At 22.7% G+C, this 16,587-nt stretch overlaps 5 protein-coding genes across 5 annotated transcripts; 4 read left to right on the forward strand and 1 right to left on the reverse strand.

Annotated features, from left to right (window-relative positions):
* Positions 1–119: 119 nt before the first annotated feature.
* On the forward strand, positions 120–2,846 carry DICPUDRAFT_96234 (uncharacterized protein; the record flags this gene model as incomplete). The annotated part of the gene is made up of 2 exons (XM_003282915.1): positions 120–278; positions 352–2,846. 2 exons carry the CDS (start codon positions 120–122, stop codon positions 2,791–2,793), a joined length of 2,601 nt encoding a protein of 866 aa, XP_003282963.1. The 3' UTR covers positions 2,794–2,846.
* A 588-nt stretch (positions 2,847–3,434) lies between these two features.
* Positions 3,435–4,404, forward strand: DICPUDRAFT_146586 (uncharacterized protein; the record flags this gene model as incomplete). Its single annotated transcript, XM_003282916.1, has 2 exons — positions 3,435–3,863; positions 3,931–4,404. 2 exons carry the CDS (start codon positions 3,435–3,437, stop codon positions 4,402–4,404), a joined length of 903 nt encoding a protein of 300 aa, XP_003282964.1.
* A 155-nt stretch (positions 4,405–4,559) lies between these two features.
* On the reverse strand, positions 4,560–9,567 carry DICPUDRAFT_146587 (uncharacterized protein; the record flags this gene model as incomplete). Its single annotated transcript, XM_003282965.1, has 4 exons — positions 4,560–6,274; positions 6,368–7,171; positions 8,797–9,122; positions 9,209–9,567. 4 exons carry the CDS (start codon positions 9,565–9,567, stop codon positions 4,560–4,562), a joined length of 3,204 nt encoding a protein of 1,067 aa, XP_003283013.1.
* A 2,249-nt stretch (positions 9,568–11,816) lies between these two features.
* On the forward strand, positions 11,817–12,308 carry DICPUDRAFT_73959 (uncharacterized protein; the record flags this gene model as incomplete). The annotated part of the gene is made up of 1 exon (XM_003282917.1): positions 11,817–12,308. The coding sequence occupies one exon, from the start codon at positions 11,817–11,819 to the stop codon at positions 12,306–12,308; it is 492 nt and encodes a 163-aa protein (XP_003282965.1).
* A 957-nt stretch (positions 12,309–13,265) lies between these two features.
* Positions 13,266–13,688, forward strand: DICPUDRAFT_73960 (uncharacterized protein; the record flags this gene model as incomplete). The annotated part of the gene is made up of 1 exon (XM_003282918.1): positions 13,266–13,688. One exon carries the CDS (start codon positions 13,266–13,268, stop codon positions 13,686–13,688), a length of 423 nt encoding a protein of 140 aa, XP_003282966.1.
* Positions 13,689–16,587: the final 2,899 nt, after the last annotated feature.

Genomic DNA, 16,587 nt, shown 5'->3' on the forward strand with positions numbered 1-16,587 from the left:
TTTTTGATATATTTATTATTTTTTTTGTACAATATAGTATTAAAGTAATCACATTATATATATTTTGTTTGTATGTTGTAATTTTAGAAAATATAAAAAAAAAAAAAAAAAAAAACAAAATGAAGATTAAAGTTACTTTTCAAGAAAGAACTGCAGAGTATTCATCTGATGCAGATATAACTAATTTAGCTCAAATTACCCAAAAGTTATGTTCATTGTTTTTAATTTCAAACTTTTATGCTTATTCGTTGTTTTTATCTAGTGGTCAAATTATTGATGTATGTAATAAAAAAAACAAAATAGAAAATAACAATTACAGAATATTTATCTAACCTATTTAAATGTAATTAGAATTTAAATTTAATTGAGGATGGATCAGAAATTATAATAAAGCATTTAACTAAATTAGGACCAACACCATCGTTTGGAGGAAGCACAGGAATGCCACAACCCACTCAGCCAATAGGAATAAATAGTAATAATAATATTAATAGTAACAATACATTATCATCATCACCATCGACAAATGTAGCTGCAAATTCAATAAATAATACTATTACAGTCGCACAAAATATATCAATCGATACATTATTAAATAATTTAAAAGATAATGTATTAAAAAAGAAAGCATTTTTTGATTTAAAAGATTTAAAAGAAGAAATTTTAATTAGAAAATTTGTAGAAAAGAATGGAATTGATTCTATCATATCACAGATAAAAGATCTAACTGGCAACACTCTCAGTTATGCATTATCAGCACTTCAAACTATTGTTTCATACGAATTTGGTTTAACCTCAATTCAATTAAGCAACTCTATAGAGTTAACTAAAGAAATATTACCAATGATAGAAAATTCAAACCCAAGTATCAGCAAAACATCATTATCACTATTATGTTTATTTTTAAGTAAATCAAGTCACTCTGTTGAAATATATAAACAAATATTCAAAAATAATAATAATGGTAATAATAACAACAACAATGATAAATTATATAATAAAATATTAGTACAATTATTGGGTTCAAGTTCAACTGTCGATATACAATTAAATTCTCTTACATTAATAAATAATATTATCAATAAAACTTTACAAGTTGATGGTGAATTAGAATTTAATAAACTTTTAAGCGAATTGGATTCTTATGAAATTAACCCAAAGTTAAAGAAGTTGGTTGAAGGAATCATCGCGCCAGAGTTAAAGAGACAACTTTATATTTATCAAAGACATCGTTTCCAAGTGATTACCAATAGAAAGAATGTGGTATTTAACAAAGAGTCACCAGAACATGATGCTTTATTAATGAAGCTTTGGAATTTAACTTTTCCAAGTGTAAAGCTCGAATCACGTGTTTCTGAGCAATGGAAGCAAATGGGTTTTCAAGGAACTGATCCATGTACTGATTTCCGTGGTATGGGTATTTTTGGTTTAGATAATTTAGTTTATTTTGCAGAGCACTATGGTGATAAATTTAGAAAGATTGTTAATAGTCAAGTTGACCGTAAAGACAGAGAATATCCAACAGCAACAGCAGGTATTGTAATCACATTCGAACTTTACAATACCATTTTTAAAATGGGTGATAAGGTTAACCCAAATTTACCAATAGATGAAATACCATTATTTCCATTGTTTTTCTCACATCCAAATGCTTTTGAAGAGGTCTATTGTACAACATTTCAAATTTTAGATAGTACCTGGGATGATATGAATGGTACCTACATGTATTTTCAAAAGATTATTTCTTCAGTTAAAAATTTAATCATATCGGCATTAGAGAGTAAACCAACTACATTAGAGGCATTCGAGTGGAAGTGTCCAAAGAATAATTTAAAACAAAATGGTTTAGTTTTTAATGACCAACAACAATCAAATAAACCTCATCAAACCGATGATATTAAGGGACTTTGTCAACAGGTTAACAAAGAGGTTTTGGAATTTATAAAAAATCAAAAGACTCAGTATTTGTCAGAGGGATTCCAATTTAAATTACACAAACCAATTAAATCAAAATCCTCAATTGTTTTAAATTATATAAATATTAAATTGGACACTAATAACAGTAATCTTTCAGGGTCAAGTAATGAAATATATATTCAATATTGTCTCTTGCCATCATTAGATGTTTCGCCAGTAGACAGTAAATCATTTTTAGCATCAACCAATTATAACACAATAAAAGTATTGGATTTAAATTTCATTTCAGAGTCAACTTCAAATTCAAAGAAAAAAGATAAATCGACAAATGCAAATTTTCACTTTACCATCTCGATTAAAGATGAACAATTCCAACAAATTTTACAACAACCTATTAATGGTGGTAACAATTTCAATGATTTAAATATTATTAATAAAGACAATAGCAATAGTAATAATAATAGTAATAGTTCAACACCCAATACAACATCAACACCAACATCATTAACAACCTCCCCAATAATGATACCACAAAGCTCAAATAGTATTTCAAATCAGCCACCACTATCACCATCATTATTAAGTATGAGTGGTGGTATGTTGCCACCATCATCACCCACCTCAAATAGCAGTCATGCCTCATCAAATATTTTTGAATTGGTTTCTAACAACAGAGAGGATCTTTGTAATTTTTGGGATTCTATTAGATTATTATCGGGTCAAGATATTAAATCGCCAGAGGGTTCTGAAGATTATCAATCTCTTTTAAATTTAAATACATCATTAAAATTATTAGATTTAGAAGGTATTGATATTCCACTACAAACTCCACCAATACCACTTTTACCAGAAAACTATGAATTTAGAAATATTTAAAAAGAAATTAATAAACAAATAACGAAAAAAAGATAAAATAAAATTAAAAAACTATTTATTTAAGAGGATATATTAAAAATTTAAATATAAAGGATAAAAATAAATGAGTATTGTAATTACATATGGGTGTTATACTAAAACTCTGCTTTATATAATTAACTATTACTAAAAATATTGTACAGCTATACAAAACTTAATTTTATAATAAATTATAAATACAAATATATAAATGTTATAAATTAACTGATCTAACTATTTACTATAATTTGTTTTTTTAAATTTAAACTGATTTATTGGAATTTATTGATATATCAAAATGCTTTTCAAAAACTAATTCACTAATTAAAAAAAATATAAAAAAATCACCTGGTAGGAAATTAATTTTCTTTTATCCTAAAAATTTAAAAAATATTAATTTTTTTAATCCTAAAAATTTAAAAAAATATTTTTTATAAACTATAAAATAATTTTTTTTTCATTTTGGTTTAAATCAATCAATCAAATCAAATCAAATCAAATAAAATAAAATCAAATATTTTTATATAAAAAAGAAATAATAAATAAAAAATTTTTCAATCATTTTTTAATATTTTATAAAATTATAAAAGAGAAATCTTTTTAATATAAACCTTAAAAGCATAATGGGTATAGAAAATGAGGATCAATCTTTATTAAACAATAATAATAACACAAGTGTTTGTTATAATAGTTATAGTAATGGGTTTAATATAGTTAATTGTTCATATAGTTATTTAACAAAAATAAAATTAAAAAAAGAAGAAAATCCTAATTCAATGAGAGAAGTTTTTTGTAATAATTTCCCACCAGAACTATATCATTATATATCAACCCAAGATTATTGTAGTATAATACAGCAACTTAATCATTATAAACAAAACAGACCCTATTCACCTTATTATAATGGAATAGCTTTATTTTTTTATATACTCTTTTTCTTCTTTCTTATTTTATTCAGAAATACAAACGTTATTGCATCTATATGTATAGTACCAATTATGTTAATTTTTACAATAACCCATATAGTAATCATAACCAGTATTGGAAACAAAGTAAGGATAAATAATTTTATTAGTATTTAGTTTTATAATATTAATATTTTATTATTCAAATTATTAGTTTTACAGAGAAGTAATGGCATATATAGAGTTCCTAAATAGTATTTATACAAATATAACTTTCGAAGGTCATTTTTTGAAAAAATCATTAAGAGATGTTGAAATAACAATTGGAGTTTTAGATGAAGCAGGAAAGGTATTACCCCCAAACAAATACAGTCATTCAATACTTTGTGGTTTTAAATATTTAGTCCCAGAAAGATTACAATTTATTTCATACTCTTATAATAATACACCCAATGTAATTGCTCTGAGCAGTAATAGTAGTGTAGCTATAGATTTCAATAATTATCAATTTCAATATCAATACCAACAACCATTCCAACCAAATCAACAGCCATTGCAACCCATCATAATCAATTCAAATAAAAAATCAGAAAATAAACCAATAAATGAATATAAACAACCTACTATAGAGGAATTATTAACTCCCTCTGCCACTGAAGACTTTTATAGAACTCAAAATAATCAATAAATAAAATTTGTGGTTAACAATTAAAAAAAAATCAAAGCTTTAGGATTTAATATTTAAATATATTTTTAAAGTTTATTAAATTCTGTGCACTTGAAGAAACAATGGTGAAAATAATTTAATAAAAAGAAATTTAAAATATTTAGTTTAGATAAAATTTAATTAAAAAATGTAACATTTTCTGTCACTTGATAAGCGGATAGTTTTAAATAATCAAGACTAGAGTATTTGTTTCTATATGAACTTCTTTTCAATTTATCATTATCTATGATAAAGTTAGTTCTGAAAATTGATATTACCACTACAACATGGTCATGGTACAGGGCAAGTTTTACCAATGTTTTTTTATAGAATTTATTATTCCAGTCAAATAGTTTTAGTATTCTATGGTCACCCAACTCTATAAATGTTTTTATTAGATTTTGATCAAGTTTCTTTTCCTCTGTTGTAAATCTGTTGTAAACTTGTTGTATGGTTCCAAAGTCTCCACATGAAGCAATGGCATCTAATACTGACTTTGAATCTGCAATAAAGTGACTAAATGGACCACCTTCTATAGTAAGTTTGTTTGCATAGTATTCTAATAGTTTGATTTCTGACCTATTTACAATACATCTGTTGTTTCTTATATCAAAAAATCTATTGTTTATTATCCATGAGCAAAATTTTGCAATTGGTAGATTTATTGCATAGGGCAAGTGGCTTAATAATTCTAATGGTCTATAGGTTTCATTTGTATTTTCAATTATATATTTAAAATTTTCAATATCTTTTGAGGTGGTAAATCTTTCTTTGCAAAAGTTTGTGTGAAGTACTGATTCTTTAATTATTGAAGTGCTAAACTGGAATGACTCTTTTCTTGATATAGCATACTTGCACGATGATAGATAGTTCTTGTATTGTTTGGAGTTTGGTTTAAAATTGCATTCTTTTAATGAAATAAATCTTAATGAATCACAATTTAACTCTATGAAAGTTGATAATAAATCTAATCTACCATTAAAAAACCATACTTGATAATCAAAGAGCTCTTTTTTATTAAAGTTTTGATTGTTAAATAGTTCTAATAGAAGTTTTAATGTTTTTGATGATTGTGTGTATAATAATAAGTTTTTATAATTATTGACAATTGAAAGTACTGATTTATTATTATTAAAGTTTTTATTGCCATTATTATTAGTCTTTAATAAATCTTTAAATAATTGAGCTGAGAAATTAATTAAATTAATATCATCAGTTAAAATTATTAATGATAATATAAAATGAGGGTTTAGTTTATGTGATATCATGATACTATTATTATTTATTATTAAAAAAATTTGTTTTAAAAACTGTTCTTGACTATCTGAATTATTACAATGTTTAAATAAAAGTGATGGTAATTTGCTGCTATTGTTTTGGTTTGTAATAATATCTATTTCATGTTGAATTGTTGATATTATTACATTTACTGGATCTTTTTCAATTGATTTTAATAAATATTCATTTAATAGTTCGTATTTGCCATATTTGAAAGAGTTTAAAAATAATTTTTTATTAATTAATATACCATTGAAATTTGAACTAGCATTTGGGTTAATTTGAAAGCTGCTAAATGTTTCATTTGAAAATTCAATAGTTTGAAATTCATCGTTCCCAAATATACAATAATACTGAATGTTTTTTGAATAAAGAGTTGACAATTTACCAATTTCTAAATAGGATCTTAATAGGTTTTTGATTTTTAAATTGATACTTTGTGTTAAATCGATTTCTGTAATTCTTAAATTTAATTCATATTCTGAAAATGACATTTTATCTATTTCATCTTGGGTAACGATATAATTAATCCTTAAAATACCACCACCATTTCTCTTTGATATTTCGATACAATCTCTTTGGTGAATAAAAAATTTTAATATATGAATTATTTTGCATGCTTCAAATAGCCATTTTATTTTAAAATTTAACTCAAATGGACACTGACTATAAGGTGTTGACATTAATAGTCTCCAGCTTTCGGGTGAGAAAAATTTAAAGTTCTTTAGAGGAGGTGGTATATTTAGTTCGTTTATGATTTTGATAAATCTGAAACAGTTTTTAAAAATTTTGGACCAATTTAATTTGTTTACATAATCCCTGTAGTTTATTGTATTTTCATCATGGTTATTTTTGTTTTCTGGAGGTAAAACTTCTTGCTGTTCTAATTGTAAAATTTCCCTATCTTTGCTTAGTCTATTCATTACTGAGTTCCATACCAAATCTGAAGTTATTATTTTATCATCTGAATAACTACTGATATTTACCTTGCTATTTAAAACTTTGTTAGAATATAATATTGAAACGTGCTTACAATTTTTTGCTTTTTCTAATTCTTTTTGTAAATTGATTGCACTATTGCTTTTAGAAAAATAGAATTTTTTTAAAATATAAGACGAAACCTTGTAGCTATGGTATTTTGATATAAATCCTTCGAATCTAAATGCAACTGTATCTATCGTATATATCCTTTCGTTAATAATTAGCTCTTCCAATGTTTCATACAGACTTGACATGGCTCTAACATTATCAGTTTCATAAATGGCTTCTATTAACTTATCAAAGTCGAATCTAACAAACACTCTTAAATAATTTGATAATAAGATTTTGAAAAAAACCTTGTCTTTTACTGATTTGATAAAGATGAATAATTTCCTATATTTTTCTATTTTCTTTTTATCCATTATTGAGTTAATATGTAAGGTTTTAAAGTTGTAAACTCTATGTTTTAAAACATCCATTAAATCATTATCTATTAAATAATTTATAGAATGCAAAGGGATGCATTTGTATTTAGTATCATAATTAACTTTGAAATAACTGAATATTTTTTCATATAAAATTTTATTTCTGAACACATCCCAAAAAAATGGTTCATTATCATTATTGAATTGGGTAATTATAATATTATCTGATATAATATTATTATTATTATAAAAATTGTTGATATTGTTATCAACACTATTATTATTTGTAATGTCTTCCATTATTATTGTCAATTGATATATATATGATCAATAAAAAAATAAAATAAAAAAAATAAAAAAAAAAAAAAAATATATGATCAAAATAATAAAAAAATAAAAAAAAAAAAAAAAAAATATTTTTAGATAAAGAAATGAAAATGGGTCTTTAGATATTAAGATTTAAAAAAAAAAAAAAAGTGTTAGGTATTAATTTTATAATTATAATAATAATATTATTTCATACCCTTTGCCAAATTGTGTGACATCATAAAAATATCTTTTTTATTTTTTATTATTTTTTTATTATTTTTTTTCATTAAAACAAAAATAAATATCTTTTTTTTATTATAAAAATTTTCTCTTATTTTAATCTTTTGTTGAAATCTTGGTATAATTTTTTATAATTTAATTTTGAGTGATTATTTGAAATGGTTTCAAAGATATTTGTGTCATTATAAGAAATAAAACGGAATACTTCAATAGCCAACAAGATATGATCATGGAAAAAAATTTGCTTTACCATTTTCTTATAAAAAAATGAATTGTCCCAATCAAAGAATTTTATTACTCTTATGTCACCAAATTCTACTAAACATTTTGATATTTGATCTAGAATCTTTGAAATTTCTGGTAAAAACGATGAATAATTTTGTTGAAAGTATTAAAGTCACCACATGATGAAATTGCCTCAGGCCTGAAACTAAAAGCCAAGAGTAAAAGTTTGCAATTGGCAATTGAAAACCAGTTGAGTGATTCACTAGTTCAAAAGGTTTGTAGGTTTCATTTGTTTTTTCTATAATATACTTGATATTTTCTATATCTTTTGAAGTGGTGAATCTTTCTTTACAATGGTTTGAATGAAAAAGTTCTTTAATACTAGATTGGTTAATTTCAAAAAATTCTTTTCTTGACAATACATACTTGCACGCAGAAAGATAGTTTTTGCTTTGAGTTTAATTTGAATCCACATTCTTTTATTGACAAAAATTTCAACTTGATATTTTCATTTAATTGTTCAAATAGTGAAATTAGAAGACTCTTCTATTAAAAAACCAAATTTGATAGTTTAATAGCTTGGAATTATATTGTTGATTGTTGAACAGCTCGAAAAGATGAATTAAAGTTGTGGATGATTTTGTATATAAAAATAAATTTTTATAATTATTAATAATTAGAGTTCTTGATTTATTAGACTGGGGAACAGTGGATATTAATAAATCTTTAAATAATTCAAAAGATATATTGATTAAGTTGATATTATCTGTTGCGATTATTAATGAAAATAAAAAATAAATATTTAATTGGTGTGTGGGTAGCGTTGTATAGTTTTTATTATTTTTATTACTATTGTTGTTATTTAAACTGCCTATACAATGATTTATAAGCTGAATTTGGTGATTTAAACTATTACAGTATTTAAATAAGAGTGAAAGTGATTTGTTTGTGACTTTTTCTTTTGCAACACTATTTTTACTTGAATTATATATCTCTGGATCCAACTCTTGTTGAACTGTTGTAATGATTACATTTTCTGGATATTTTTCAATAGTTTTTAATAAATATTCATTTAATAGTTCGTATTTTCCATATTTGAAAGAGTTTAAAAACAATTGCTTACTTATTCTAAACCCACTATTTGAAAACTCTATAGTTTGAAACTCATTGTTGCCAAAGATACAATAATATTGAATACTTTTAGAGTATAGAGTTGATAATTTACCAATTTCTAAATAGAATCTTAAAAGTTTTTTTATTTTTGAGTTGCTACTTTGTGTTAGATCTATTTCGGTAATTCTTAAATTTAACTCGAATTCTAAAATGACATTTCAGCTAGTTCATCTTGACTGATAAAAAAGTTTGTTCTTAAATAGCCACCACCATTTTTCTTTGATACTTCAACAACTTCTTTATCACTATTATAAAATTTTATTGAATGAATTGCTTTGCATGCTTCGTATAACCATTTTACTTTAAAGTTCAATTCGAATGGGCACTGACTAGAAATAGTGGACATAAGTTCTCTCCGTGGTGGGATATTAATTTCATTTACGATTGAATTGATATATTTATAGTATTGTTTATTTATATTTGACCAATTTAATTTATTATTATTATTGCTGTTTGATTGTGGATGGGGCTCTTCATCAATTAGTTGATCTTTATCTTTACCAATTCTGGTCATTAATACATTCCATACTAAATCTGAATTTAGAATTTTATTATCTATAACCCACTATTAAATTGTATATTATTATTATTATTGTTATTTTTATTTTTTAAATCATTATAGTACTTTTTCAATATATAGTTTGAAACTTTTAAACTATGATTATTTAATATAAAATAATTGAAATTATTTAAAATATTTTCGACTGGATAAAGTTTATTTGTTCTATAATACTGTTAAATGATTTAAATAGCTATTATTGCTGATTTATTATCAGTTTCATAAATTGCTTCTATGATTTTATCAAAATCATATTTTACAAAGTATTTTAAATAGTTTGAAAAGAGACTAAAATTATTTTATAAAATAAATAAAAAAAAATTTCAAAAAAAAACAAAAATTGTCACGAGTTTTATAAAATATATTTGTAAATTTTAAATACAAAAATTGTTGAATGTTCATGTAAAATATCTTGTTAAATAAGTTTGGTTAATAGAAGCAAGATATTTAAATATACTTTTATATATATAAAACAAAATTTTTTTTTTTTAATTTTAATAATAAAATGTATATTACAGTGCCCAAATTATATATGCAGACCCCCAACTTTATTAAAATGGAAATGAATTATTGAATAATTCAATTAATAAATAAATATAAGTACCCCCTAAAATAAATTATATTACAAGATATTGATTTATTTGCTAAAAATTAAAATAAAAAAAAAATAAAAAAAAAAATAAAAAAATATGGTCTTAATATTTATTCCGTTTTTTCAATTTCAAAAATTTTATTTGTTTTTTATTTGTTTTTTTTTACAATTATATATAAATGATTATTATTATTTAATATTTAGTATATCCTCGATGTGTTTTTAATATGGCATCCATTCGGTCAGGAAGTGATTCATATAATGATTTTATAATTGATTTTTCTATTGAATGAAATGCATCTTGACATACCTGAAGAACTAGGTCCTGTAATGGTTATTATTAAAATGTTGGAACTTTACTTCTTCCATAAACATATAATTTTCTCATTATTCCACAATAAAATTTATGTGCACAACTTCAAAAAAATCTTTTTCTTCTATTATGTCTAATCAATGAAGGATTTTTAACTTTCTTTTTATATATTATGTTATATCTCTTTAATATAATTCTTACTGACTTGTATGATATTGTTCCATATCCATTTTGTTCATACCAAATTATACTTTATTTTATATTGTTAAATTTACTATTCAAAAAATTGAAACATAAATCATGTTCACATTCGTCAAACTTTGATTGTACCTGTTTGTTAAACCTTTTCTACTATTTTTGCTACTGTTGATTTATGCAATTTTTTTGCAATTTTTGAGTTCAACTTGTGACCTCTGTTTTTATATGATAATATCGAACTTCATCACTTAAGTTCATTTTGTTTATTTACTATATATTATTTTTAAACTTTTACGATTTATTTTTAAAAATTAATCATTATTGGTGGTTAATCTTGTTAATGATTTATTTGTTGGTGTCTAACATAAAATTCACAATTTTAAAAAAATTTTAAATAAAAAAAAATAAATTTATCATTTTTTAAAAAAAATAAATTTAATTTAAAAAAAATAAAATTTTATTTTTTCTTTTTTTTATTTTTTCATTAATAATTATTTTTCTATTTCAACCCAACAATTTTCTTTTTTTTTAAAAAATTATAATCATTAAAATACATATACTGTATATATGATCAACCATAACATCTCTACTAAAGTTAATAAATCACATACTTTTAATGGGTATCTCATTAAAATTTTATTATAAAAAAAAAATTTTTGGTTAAATTTGTAAATTAAAAATTTTTTTTTTTTTTTTTTTTATATTTTCAATATAAATAATTTAATCCAATTATTTTTTATTATCTATTCAATTTAATTTTTATTATTTATTCAATTTTATTTATACATATACAAAAAAAAGATGGCCACTTTTACAGTGCCCGAGGAAAATATGTAGACTCCCTGATATTTTTATATATGTGTTATAAATTGATTAGTTTGGATAGTTTTTTTTGATAAATATTGACACAGCCTAAAAATAATAAATAATGGTAATAAAAAAAAGTGTGGGAAATATGGCTAAAAAAAAAAAAATTAAAAAAATAAAAATAAATTTTTATCTCTTTTTTTTAATTATTTAAATTTTAAAATTTTTTTTATATCATTTTAAATTTTTACAAACTGAAAATAGTGCAAAAATAATTTCTAGAAAATAAACAAAATGAAGTTAAGTGATGAACTTCGATACTCAATATTATCATACAAAATCAGAGACCATTACTCAAATAGTAAAATTACAAAAAAATTGGGTGTCCACAAAACAAAAGTGGCAAAAACAATTCAAAGATATGAACAAACAGGTTCAATCAATGACCATCAACGTTTTGGAATAGAAAAAAAGATTCATGAAAGAGATGAACGTTTATTATGTTTCAAATTTTTGAATGGTGAGTTGAAGAATGTGAAATTAACAGTGGTTTGGTTTTATTCAACAACTGGCCACACCAGATTAGACTGGTTAGTTAGAAACGTATTGCATAGGAATAACATTGTTTATAAAAAGAAATTCATGAAACCTCGATTATACGAAGTTAAAAGAAGAAAAAGATATAGTTTTGGATTTGGCATAAAAACTGGAGTGTGGACCAATGGGAAAATCATATGTTTATGGATGAAGTTAGGTTTCAATAATTTGATAAATACCATTATATAAGATCTTGGGTCTATGAATCGTATGTTTTACTAGATTCAAAAACTTAAACAAGTGTTAGAAAAGGTGGAGATAATGTAATGTTTTGGGGAAAATTTTGTATTATGTTCCTAAAAATTAAGATCATCTTTCATAGGGATTATATTCTAATCTCTATATTGATATAATAATAAATGATACACAACCAAATCTGGGTTACTATGCAGATACGTTACAGGTGCCTGAGAAAGTTCACGAAAATTGTCATGAGAATTTCTAATCTTATTCACCAAATATGATTAGGGAGTAAAACTGAAAATTCAAAATTTCAATTGATGAAATACAACCTTTAAGCCCCGATTTATATATAATAGATAATCAATGGCCATAAGATACTTAAATGTTCTCAATCCGAATGTTCAGTAAATCAAATCATAACCTGATCCAATGTCGCATTGACGTTTTTCCTTACATCACTTCTGAGATTAGAAATAATTTTTATAAATCTCTTCCAAACAGAAAGGAGGCGATAATTAAGGCTCATGGGGAACATTCAAAAAATTAGGTAAATTCATTTGTTAAAATAAAAAAATAAAAAAAATTAAAAATAAAAAAAAAAAAATTTTTAAAATTAAAAAAAAGAGATAAATATTTTAAACATATAATTTTTTTTTTTTTATTTTAATTTAAAGGGTTTTAAATGAATCTTTATAAAATGAAGTTAATTTATTAGCCTTACATTATATTTAAATATTATAATCTAAATATCTTTTTTCAATATATAAATTTAAAATCGGTGGGGGGTCTACATATTTTCCTCGGGCACTGTAGTGATATTGTTTTAAGAGAAATCGTAAGTTACAACTATTAGAATAAATATAAGTAGTATATATATATTATAAAATACAATTTATTTATAAATTTATAATTTAATTTTTTTATAGAATATTAACATTAATTTTAAAAATAATACAGAAAGAAATGATGGCTCAATATGACTCTGATAAAAATAATGAACTTTCAAGAGAAGAAGTATTAGATAGATTCAAAAAAACTGGTGTCGCTGCTCCAGTTGAGTCCAGAAGAGAACCTTTCCAAGAGCCTCAATTAAGTGATAACGAAGATAAGAAAGAGGAAGTAAAATACGACTGGAAAGAGTGTTTCCCCACTCTTGACGAAAGTAGTTTCATTTCACCTGAAGAAATTATCCTGCTTCAAGATGATATTAATTCATATGTTAAGGCTTTCCCTCTCCCAGAATGGTTTGATAGTAAAGTACCAAGCTTCAGTTACCCTAAAGGGGCCGTACCTTCAGAAAATTGTAAAAATATTGACAAGGTTTTACAAGTCATTAATTTATATTGTTTTACCATTAACAGTACGAAAATGTCATTAATACGATGATATTTTATTCCTTATTATTAATTTTTCATAAAAAAAAAAATAAAAAAAAAAAAATATTTTAATTTTAATGAAAATGATCAAAAAGATCATGATTATAGTCCCACTACCACCAAAAATTCATCCAGATCAAAGGCACAATCTAAATATACAACAACAAGAAAAGTTGTAAAAAAAACAAAGAAATAATGTATAAATAATGTAATAATAATTAAAATAAAATTTTTTTTTAATTTTTTTTATTAATTTTTTTATTTATTTTTGATCCTTTTTGATCCTTTTTTGATCCAAAATCATTAAAATTTAGGATTTTTTAAATCCTTTATTTCATTTTTCGATCCAAAAAATCCTAACTTCTTCCCGGGGATTTTTTTTTTTGGATCGATCCTTACCTATATTATCAATAGCTTCTCGTTAAATTCCTTTTGTAAAATTTCATCAAGTTATTTTATAAAAAATTAATATTTTAAAATTAAAGCAATATTCGCCAAGCTTGAGACCATACTTATCTAAATGTATAAAAAAAATAAAAATAAGTATATTTTCTTATTTTTTTATATTTTTTTTTTATTTTCCTGAAAGATAATTAATTTTTATGTTTTTTTTTTATTTTTCTTATTTTTTTTATTTTTATTAAAATATTATAATATTTTAAAAAATAAAACAAAAGTACATAATAAATTTTAAAAAAATAGAAACAATTTAAAAATTTATGGATGTAACAATTAAAAAAAAAGATTGAATAATTCAGGTGATCAACAATTAAAGGTATTATAAGAAATTATGCATTAATTGATTATATAATGATCCAACTCAAAAAATATCCAGATAGTAAAAAAATAATAAAAGATTAAATTGAAATGTTTAAAAAATTTATTATCAAATGAAATATATCATAATATTCTACAAATTAAACGAGATCTTAAGAATTATTATGCACAAATTTTACACTAAGAAGTTCAAGTTATTAAATTTGAATGTTTGAAATGCCAGAGTTTTCTCACAAAAAAACAAAGAGGTAAAAGATATCAATGGGTCATACAAATACACAGTGGATTTTTGGAAAAAGGTTGAAACTTGAATTGAACTATATTTTTATAAATTGGGGAATTTTTGTTTGATATCTCGGATTCTAACATTTTATAAATAATATAATTATTAATAACGTTTTATAAATTTATTAATTTTTAATTTTTAAAAATTTATAAAAATTAATTAATTTAAAAAATTAATTTTTTAATTTTTAATTTTTAATTTCTAATTTCTTTTTTATAATATAATTTAATTAATTTTACAAAACAATATAAATAAAGGTGTTAATCACACTGTTAATATTTGTATAAAAGTTTTTAATATACATTTCAAAAGAGTCTTTAATTTATTTGCAAACAGTTAAGGTATGGGGTTTTATAATTTATATGTCTTTAAATATTATATCTATATAATAGTATTCGAAGATTATTTTCCTTATAAAAAAAGAAGGTCAAACCTTAATTGAAAGATTATTAATTTTTATTTTTTTTAAAAATATAATAGTAGTTCACTCCAAGTTATAGTTTCGTGACATATTACAGTAATTTGCATAAGCTTTTGGCTGGGTCTCAAAAATTTTTTTTTTTTAATATATCTTTTATATATTTTTTTTTTATATTATAAAATTGGTTCATAAATATAAAAAAGATAAACGTTTTTAAGATTTATTAAATAAAAATATTGTATTTATTTTTTTTTAATTTTTTTTTAATTTTTTTTTTTTTTTATGATAGGTTAAATATTTTTGAAAAGATAATTCATTTTTTAGTGTTTTAAAAAAATATTTTTTATTTTTGGTATTTTGATTAAAAACTTTAAATATTTTGTGAGAACATCTCTATTTTCCATTATTTGCTCAATTCTTTTTGGAATTGATTGATATAAATTATCAATACATTCTCGTTCAATTCCACACCAAATTTCATCAACTAATTCTTTAAAATCTTCTCCAGAATTTCTTTAATTTTTGTAAATTATACATATTTTTATAAATAATCTTAATATTCAATAAAGTTGAGGTCTGAAGAGTATTTTGGGATCCATATTACAAGACATTCCATTGTTTTTGTGAAATTATTGGAAATTTCCCTAACTATTTTTGGACAGTTATCTTGTAAAACATTAATAGATTAAACATCAAAGAAATATTTGCCAAGCTTAAGACCATACTTATCGTTTAGGTACCATAAATTATGTTCATCTATTTATATTACAATAAACAATTGGTATTGAACCTGCACCTCTCATATAAGAAAATTTACATACATTTACAGAAACTCCAGTTGGTATAATTCTTGATAGGATATTATTTGGATGGTATCTTTAACCTTAAATGCATTTTTAATTTCCAATTAATAAAAATATGGTTTAATTCAAGCCTCATCTGCAAAAAATACCCTTTTTCAAAATTCCACTGGGAAGTCACTAAATTGTATGGCCCATTGATATCTTTACCTCTTTGTTTTTTTTGTGAGATAATGCTGGCATTTCAAACTTTCAAATGTAATAACTTGGCATTGGAGTAAACTTCTTATTGGTTTAATTAAAACTAGTTCATTATAATTCTTCCAAAGATATAGTTTAATTTATAGAATATTATGACATATCCCATGTGACAATAAATTTTTATAACCATTTCAATTTAATCTTTCAATATTTTTTTATTACCTTGATATTTTTTAGGTTCAATTGGATTATTTAATGCATTATTTCTCAATATAGTTTTAATTTTTGATCACCTGCATCCAATTATTTCTTCTTTTTTTGAATTGTAAAATTAATCTTCATAAAATTTTAAAGTATTTCTATTTTTTCAAATTGATTATGTCATTTTGTTTAATTTATTATAGTTTTATTAAAATGTAATATT

This window comes from Dictyostelium purpureum (genome assembly GCF_000190715.1).
Source record: "Dictyostelium purpureum unplaced genomic scaffold DICPUscaffold_2, whole genome shotgun sequence".
Classification (NCBI taxonomy): domain Eukaryota; phylum Evosea; class Eumycetozoa; order Dictyosteliales; family Dictyosteliaceae; genus Dictyostelium; species Dictyostelium purpureum.